The 8,923-nt window shown below is 41.0% G+C and overlaps 1 protein-coding gene and 1 long non-coding RNA gene across 2 annotated transcripts; both read left to right on the forward strand.

The window, feature by feature from the left end:
- The first annotated feature begins 612 nt into the window (after positions 1-612).
- On the forward strand, positions 613-3,701 carry LOC125519698. Its single transcript, XR_007288284.1, has 6 exons — positions 613-1,456; positions 1,556-1,902; positions 1,982-2,025; positions 2,104-2,204; positions 2,706-2,779; positions 3,357-3,701. It is a non-coding gene; the product is annotated as an uncharacterized LOC125519698 (long non-coding RNA).
- A 1,801-nt stretch (positions 3,702-5,502) lies between these two features.
- Positions 5,503-7,560, forward strand: LOC125520228. The gene is made up of 4 exons (XM_048685085.1): positions 5,503-5,741; positions 6,451-6,551; positions 6,876-6,934; positions 7,192-7,560. Exons 1-4 carry the CDS (start codon positions 5,529-5,531, stop codon positions 7,212-7,214), a joined length of 396 nt encoding a protein of 131 aa, XP_048541042.1. The 5' UTR covers positions 5,503-5,528; the 3' UTR covers positions 7,215-7,560.
- The last annotated feature ends 1,363 nt before the right edge of the window (positions 7,561-8,923 follow it).

Below are 8,923 nucleotides of genomic sequence, written 5' to 3' on the forward strand. Positions count from 1 at the left end.
AGGAAAATTTTGGCGTTTGCTACGTAGCCAAACACTAAAGAGGCATGTGGGGACACGCGCATGACTCACCCTCCCTCCAGAAAACAAGTCCACAACATTACAAGTCAAAAGCGAGCGGGAGTATCGGGACGTTATATGGACTTGATGCATGAGTAGATCGCTGTACAGACTAGGTGCAGGACTAGCTCACAGAGGGCGGCCCTCATATCTAGCTTGACGCGATTATTATTTGAAGTTATAAACATTTCTTTGAGCTTTTTAATGAAAAGCGTGTCATGTGGTGGTTGACCTCATCATATTAGAATTGATTGTGTTCCAACATGCTTTGATTAGGTAAACAACACAAGCATCGTTGTAAGAACTTACTGAAGGATAAGCGGCAACACGGGCGGGCTATCATGTTGACATAGATGTCATGTTAAAAATACAAGACATGGACGAAAGAAGCCTCATTGGGAAAGAGAGAGTTTTCTTTCTCCCGTTGCAACGCACGGACTTTTGTGCTAGTAATTAATAATTAATCTCTTCCTAATAATAAAGTACGGGTTGAGTCTGTCGGGTTCACCGTCGCGTCGCTTTTGAAAAAGAGTCCCTGCGGTATTCGAAATTCAATCTGCGGTTAAAGTGAGAAATCCGGCCCGCCCAGGCCCGAGTGCTGTCGCCGCCGGTACGCCGCCACCACCAGCGCCCGACCCTGAGCTCCTCCTCCCGTGCGCCTCCTCCTCTGCCTCCCTCGCGCGTCGTCCGGCGACCGGCGCCGTCGCCGGCGACCACCCAGGTCACGCCGCCGCTCCCCTGCCTTCTCTCTTTCCCCTCTCTCTCTAATCTCCTTTTATCTCCTTGTCTCCAGGAGATCCGTGCCAGGGCCATGGATGCCCAGTCCTCGAGCTCGAGGTTCGAACGCCGCCACGTGACCTCCACTGGCCAGATCCGGCGCCTCCCTACGGGATCTGCGCGCCCTCCACCTCCTCTACCCGATCCGGGGCCGCCCAACCTGCGATGACCTCCAGCATGGAGCTCCTGTAGCTCGTCGCCTGCCTCCTGTTCCTGTGCTCGAGGGAGACGCGCCTCCAGCGCAGCGAGCACAAGGCCCAGCCGTGCCAAGACCTACCCCGACCACCTCTGCGTCCAACCGACATACCCTGCGCGACGCTCGACCCGGTGTCGCGCCAGTCGCCAACCGACGCCAGATCGCAGCACCCTGCACCACCGTTCCACCTCAGCTCCTCTTCTCATCCGTGCCCCCGAGCTCCTCGCTATGCGCCGCCCTGGAGGGCTCGCGCTCGCCAGCCGGTCGTCTTTGCACTCGTAGGCGACCTCGTCGTCCCCTCTGCACTGCCCTCCACCTCAACTAATGATTTAGCTGGTTATATCTTGTGGATGTTCTCTATTGTTTTTTGCACACAAGGTGTTTGTGTGTTTGTCAGAGCCAATGTTCATGAGCTTTATCTTTGCTGTGAGTACTGCATCTTTCTGTCCATCTGATTGTTCCATGTTATACTATCTTTTGAAGAAAATAGATCTGTATTGTTTACCTTGATTTTTCTGATTGTAGATAAATGGCATGGCTGAGAAAGTCCCTTCAATGAAAGGAGGAGTATAGTCTTGGCCATGGCTGGGAAGGAAGGAGAACATGTAAATTGAGGATTTTTCAGAGAGATCGGGACTGCTTGATTTATCAGTGGACTAGTGTGCTGGTTGATTAGGATCTTTCAGAGAGATCAGGGTTGCTTGATTAATCAGAGAGAAACTGGAACAGTACTTGGGAGTTGGGACTGGTGTGCTACGGTTGCTTGATTAATAAGAGAGAAACTTATCATAATTTATGATTTCCTTTTCTTGATTTGGAGCAAGTGTCTTTGCTGGAGTCAGCGTCCTTGTGGTTGATCTCATATACATGAGGTATGGTATTTCTATCCTTAAAAGTATGTAACAAATCCGCAATTCATTTTGAGTTATTCGTGTGTTTTTTTGGGATCAGGATTATCCGGGTCAGCTGCTTGTGGTTGACCTCATATACATGAGGTATGGTATTTCTATCTTTAAAAGTATGTAATAAATCCATAATTCATTTTTAGTTATTAATGTGTTTTTTCGGATCAGGATTATCCGATTATTAAAGCACATACATTGGAGTTGAAATATAGGCGGGTCGTGTACACGGGGTACATGTACGTGATGTAAACAAAACCTATATAACTCAGGTATGTCATACATCTAGCTTAATTTTTGCATGGGCGACAATTTGAAAAGCTTACTGCAGATCTGCCAAAGATAGATTATACACAATATTAAAAATCATCTTGAGAAATCTGGAAAGTTTGTAAAACTTAAAATACACATCTCTCTTTACAGGTTGGCAATTTCGAATTCTATTTGTCATATTGTTTTTCCTAATACAGCGGCATCTCTACTACCCTCCTGTAAAGCGATTGGCCATTGTTAGGATAAAAATAGCAACTACACACATATTTAATCAATCTTTTGGCCTGTATCGTTAAGTACTATTATTGCCAATTTGATGGGAAAAAGGCAAAACATGTAAAGCTTTATAAGTTTTATATCCTACCCTAAGCCCAAATCTTTATGTTGTTCTTTATGCAAGACTCCATAACACTCCGGCCTTGATCACAAATGAGTCGCTGGCTGCCATAGCACTATCAGTTCCCTGTGGTGATCGTCGTTTATATTGGTTTGTGGCGCAGGGAATCGGTACTACAAGAGAGCTTCAAGCTGACGGCCAATAGGAATGGAAGACATGACTTGATGGAGAAATCAGGTGCATATGAACAACATATTGTCTTCCAATTTTTTTCATCATTCAGTAGGACAATTTCCTAATTCTGTATGAAAAGGTTATTAGTATGGATATATATATTTATCGAATTTAATTAGCATATATTAGGTTCTTTGTTCGCCCCACCTTTTGCTCATGACTACATAATTATTCGGACTTGTATTCTAGATAGATGCTTTTCTATGAACCTCATAAAAAATGTAATATGCCTTAGATCCTAATTGACTATTTATACATCGGATAATTTCAGCTTGCTGTGTCCCAAGATACCTATTTTTTTTATACCAAAAACAGGTGAAGTCCTAACAATCTATACTCCAGCATTGTATCTGCAAATGTAGATTGCTTCTGTAGGATTCGAACAGATGGTAGTTTGCAGACTGATGAGTTGGTTCCAGTAACATCACATGTCAAGGATACCTCTCTCCACTTACCAATCAATTTTTTTATGATGATGTTCAGAGAAGTGTGTTTAATTTCTGTCGCAGTGGGATGTTGTGATTAGTTCAGTTTTGCTTGATCTATTTCGAGTTAATTCCTTTTTGTGATGTGGTGTTAGGGAACATACATTCTGCTCTCTTGTTCTTCGGCTTGGGGTGTCGGCAGCTACCTATTACTACTAGGGAGTCTTATTTTGGACGGAAAGAAAATACAATATTGGTTTTTATCCATTTGTATGCCTGCGTTAGCCTTATGAAGCACAAAGGATGTCCCAGTGATCAATCACGGATGATACTTGGTGTATTCTTACTAGGCTAATGGGCAAATACTCGAATAACTGAATCACCTGTAATCTTTTTTTATTGTAACGGCGGTGTTATATCTGCAACAACAGTTTGTAAGTTTTTCTGTATAATTGTGAATATACATCTTGGTAGCTATAATTGATCAATCATGGATGATACTTGCGTTTCCTTATACTAGGCTAATGGGAAGACACTCGAATAACTGAACCACCTGTCAACAACAGTTTTTTAAAATTTCTGTATAATTGCGAATATACATCTTGGTAGCTATAAATTATATCCTCTGTTTGGTGTTGGTAAGAACATATGCTTAGCTTGTTTTATGCTCTTGTTCAAGACATCTCGGATCTGTTAAACCATGAAGTCTCTTTCACTGTGAAAAATATGAGCGGTTGAGCGCTTGTGCTTCGTTGCCAATCGGTCGGATGCCTTGAGAAGTGTATTGCGTTGCCAATTGGTCGGATGCCTTGAGAAAGGTCAAATAGCGTGGACGATTGATTTGGAATTTGGTTTTGTTAACGTCAACAGGAGGAGGAATGGAGGAGAAGCCAAACTAAGGAGAGAACGAAGATTTGAGCCTAGGACACTGGGTGTCGATAACGGTAAAATGTGTCATGTGGCGACCAAGCACATTGTGTAGGGATTGATCACGTTCAGTACCGTGGGCACCGTCAACGAGGGCGGGAAGGAGGATAAGTGATGACATGGACATATGTGTGCCGAGGGAGGGATCCTCGAGCCATATTTATTAGGTTGGGCATATGATATATATTTTCTCCCGTTGCAACGCACGGGCATGTTTACTAGTAATTAATCTCTTTCTAATAATAATAAAGCACGGATTGACTTTGTCGGGTTCACCGTCACAATGCGCTTTCTTACATTTCTTCCTGCCCGTTTTTTTCATGATTTTGATATTTTTCTTAATATCTCGCCTAGGCCATGACGTAAAAAAATAAAGAATTTTATGTTGGGGATCGAACTTGAGCCCTATCGATAAATGTTGCACGTGTGTACCATCTAAACTACTTACCATCAATTTGTGTTAGCATTAAGTTAAATACATGTAATAATCCAAGGAGAATTATTGGCTCACAAATCGTGGCTCAGCTAAGGTTTCTTGCGCCCTGGCAGTATAAGGCAAAAATAATTGCTGGTCAATACAATCGATCTCAAGACGTCCTGTTGATTACATTATAACACAGCAAACAACCTAGATCTTGTTGTGTGCTCCTATTAACGTTGATACAGATGTCAACTTAGTCCCACCTCGCTATTTTAGACCATATCTAACCAATTTATATACGTCTTTAAATTCCCTCAGTATCACAAAGCCGTCTCACGAATCAAACGGGGCGTTGGCAGAAATAAGAAAGGAAAAGAGAGAGAGGCTAATTTGTGGCCTATACTAAAAAGGAAGGAAATTAAACGAGACGTGGAAGGGACAAGGAAGAAAAATAGAGAGGCAAACTTATGGGCTTACTAATAATAAGGAAGGAAATCAAAGAAATGATGACAAAAATAAGAAAGGAAAGGGAGAGGCTAATATATGGACTAAATTAATAAGGAAGGAAGAGGCTATATATGTTGTGTGTGGTGGGACTCTTAAAATCAAACGGAACCTCACAGAGGCTATATATGTTGTATGATGTTTTTAAACGGCCATCTTATCTTTGAAGTGGGCAAGTATAAAATATGAATTCACATTAAGACAATGAAGAATTTAACGGACTGAGAGATATAGCTCAGTATTTCACCACGACAGATAAATTTCTCAATATCGCGTGAACTTTGAAATTTACTTTATACCCGTTGTAACGCACGGGCTCTTTTGCTAGTATTTGTTTTAATAATAAAGCACGAATTGATTTTGTAGGATTCACTGTCGCGCACTTTTTGGAAAAAGCCCCTGGCCTCTTTAAAATTCAACCCGCAGTCCCCGGTATCGCTATCCGTAAGTCAAACGTATCGTTCCGTTTTCTTCGATGCCCTCGGCAATCCCAAACCCCACCTCCCACCGACGATCCCCAATTTCAGCCGCACGGTCGCCTGTCGCCGGTGTCGTAGACCACATACTCCTTCTGAATCCGAACGCACCGCCAGCGCGCGCCCATGTCTCGCCCGGCTGTCCACCCGCGCGTCTCCTACCTCGGGGTCCGGCGAGCAGGGCCGGCAGCCATGGAGAACTGCCACGAGAGGTGCCAATCCAAGCTCTTCCACCTGATGGCTCTTGGTTGTGTTGTGTGTGCGTGTGCGCGGGGGGGTAGCAGCCCGGCGAGGAGAGCAACATGATGTTTTGCACGTTCTCTTTCCTTGTTCTTCTTGTGGCTTTTTCTTCATCTCATCATTGACCAGTGCATTGTTTATATGTGTATATCTATTCTCTCCTTTTTTTTATTCTCATGAACTAATGTGTGTACAGCTTATTCTTCTCTCTAGAATTCATGGATGAGTTAATGGTCTTGGTTATATGGTTTATTCAATCCACCTAAAGGAACAAAGTTTACACCCTTTGACTGGTTTTATTGGAAAATCTTACACAAAAATATGATGTGATCCCTCTGCTTCCACATGACTGTTGTTGGTCCAGGTACCGTATTGTTTCATGTCCTTTGTTATAGTTTGTAGCTTAGATTTGTAAGACTGGGCACTATAGTGTTGTCTGTTATGGCTGATTGATGTTGTTGGCGACCTTGAGATCAGATTAATTCCTGCAGTCAATAGCTCCAGTGCAGAGTATATGTGCAATGAAGTAATGTAGCGAGCACTGTTTGGTGGAGGAGAATTTCTCTTGAATTTTGTACAACATTCAAATTATCATCCAGAAAATGTGTATGTTGTCTCTCAATAGGTACATATGCAAATTTATCTTTTTGTTGGTTGTTTGTTGCTTCTTGCTTCTTGCAGCATCCCGACTACATATGTGAGGCTATGGGAGTCCTTTTTTCGTGTAATGATGAGAGGAATATGACAAGACAACCAATTGTACCATGTGAACACAATCGCTGGTACGTTTTGAAGTTTTCTTCCCAGAGTGGCATATTAATTATTTGGTCCTGCACACCCTAATTAGGATTGATATTTCATTTTTTGTTCACCTTTTAGAAATACATTTTTGCTTCGCTTGTTATATTTTCTTGAAGTAAACACTTTTTTAGCTCTTTTACAGTTAAAAATGCATGCTTGCAATATATAGTTGCTAATATGATGCTCCAATCTTTAATTTGCTAATCTGATATTCACTTTTTAGCTCTTTCATAGTTAAAAATGCATGCTAGCAATATATAGTGCTCCAATCTTTAATTTGCTAATCTGATATTCAACTCTTTCAGGGACAAGCTGGTCAAGACAGGAAAATCTAAAAGAATGCGACTAAAATCAATATTTGAAGGTACAACCTGTATTATGTTACTGCAGAAATTAATATTGTGGTTTGTTATTGGGAATCATGAGTTTCCTGGCAATGAGACCCATTAGTTAGAATCTATTGTGCTGGGATCTTTGCTTCACATCCCATATGTGCCAAGTTACTGGTAGAACTGTGTATCGAATTTATTGTGCTGGGATCTTTGCTTCGCGTCTCATATGTGCAAGTATGCGAGCGAGACTGGCTTGGCTCTAACCATGATGATTTTCTTTTCTTGGCAGATGTTCAAAATCAAACAGGATGACTACCTGAAGTACGAGCCTCAGAAATCGTAAGAAGCAGAAGTTATTGGTACTTGCTCGCACTCATTACTGATGTTGATGCTCAGGCATAACCTCACAAAGCTTTGGCACACACTCACTTATAATCAGGGCTCGCTTAATTTTATCTTTCTAATTCTTTTGAGAAATACCATATCAATATTATTTGTGATGACTTGTTAGTCATAATTTCCAGTCATGTAATATCCCATTATATTATTAGTATTAGGCGTTAGCCAGATACTAATCTTCGGTTGGTTGTGAATGTAAACTTTGTGTTCTCCTTTGTTTTTATCTGATTATGCTATGAAAAGAAGAGTATTTTTTTTTTGTGATTGTGAGTTGTTAGTTCTGTATGATTTGAGAGCACATTCTCATGGGTTAGCATGAAGAGAGTAATAACCGTGCCTGCTGAAAATAATTCAGCAAGTGGGTGGTTTCCATCACTATATGAGTTAGAAACTTGCTATACACATGATAGTACACGGACGATTTCTGAAAGATGCTGAAGATTATTCTCATACGAAACTTGAATACTATAAATTGTTTCCACACTAAAAGAATAATGTTCAGAAAAAGGGTAATCATAATTATGACAAACTTTATAAATATAATCATCACTATTTTTTATAACATAAGTGACATCACAATAATCATCATAAGTAGCAACTTTGTTCTCATCATAATCAATTGAAAACTCTTCCAAGATAGTGGAATCATTATTAAATAAAGTCATAACCTTTTCAAATCCATTTTTATTATTAAAATAAGATTTAACACCCTCCAAAATAGTGGGATCACAACTTCCTAAAGTTGGCACTCTTCCAAACCCACTTTCTTAATCATCAAAAATAGGAGGCATGCTATCATCATAACAAATTTGCTCATCAAAACTTGGAGGACTAAAAATATCATCTTCATTAAACATAGCATCCCCAAGCTTGGGCCTTTGCATATCACAAGCATAATCGCTCTCATCGTTAATAATATGAATAGCACCAATATTATAGCAATTATTATCACAACTTTCTAAGTTGGTGCCAAAAAGATTTTCAAGATTATAACAAGTATCATTACTTTCCCAATCATAATCATCATAATGAGTAATAGGCATAACAATAATAGTAGCAACATCATTTGGGAAGGATACCTTTTTACCTTTGCTTCTCCGTCTTTTCTTTTTCTTCTTCACATCATGTGTAGGTTTTATCACCCTTTTGGAGCTCCTTATTAATGAGATTGGTTGAATAAAAAACTCCTCCTCATTACCTGATTCATCATAAGAGAACATAGGGGGATATTAGGAAACCTCTTTTCTTTCATTAGTATTCTCTCACTGGTACAATGACGTGCTAAACAAACGGTTTTTAACCCCTTTCCGCGACGGCATTTGGAACCGTCGCCAAGTGAATGTGTGCGATAGGGCGTCCTTCCCACACGGCCCAGAAATCGTCGGGGATAGGCCCTCCTGGGACCCAGGCTGGGGTCGTGTGCGACCGGGCGAGGCATCGAAACCCAATCATTTTCGTAGGTATGTACATCCCACACGGTAATCCGAGAAAATCATTTCTGTAGGTATGTACATCCCACACGGTGAATCCCAGTAAAACATTTCTGTAGGTATGTATATCACACACAGTCAATCCAAGGAATTCGTTTATGTTCTTATGTACATCCCACACAGTCAATCCAG

Source organism: Triticum urartu, chromosome 7 (assembly GCF_003073215.2).
Source record: "Triticum urartu cultivar G1812 chromosome 7, Tu2.1, whole genome shotgun sequence".
Taxonomy (NCBI): Eukaryota; Viridiplantae; Streptophyta; class Magnoliopsida; order Poales; family Poaceae; genus Triticum; species Triticum urartu.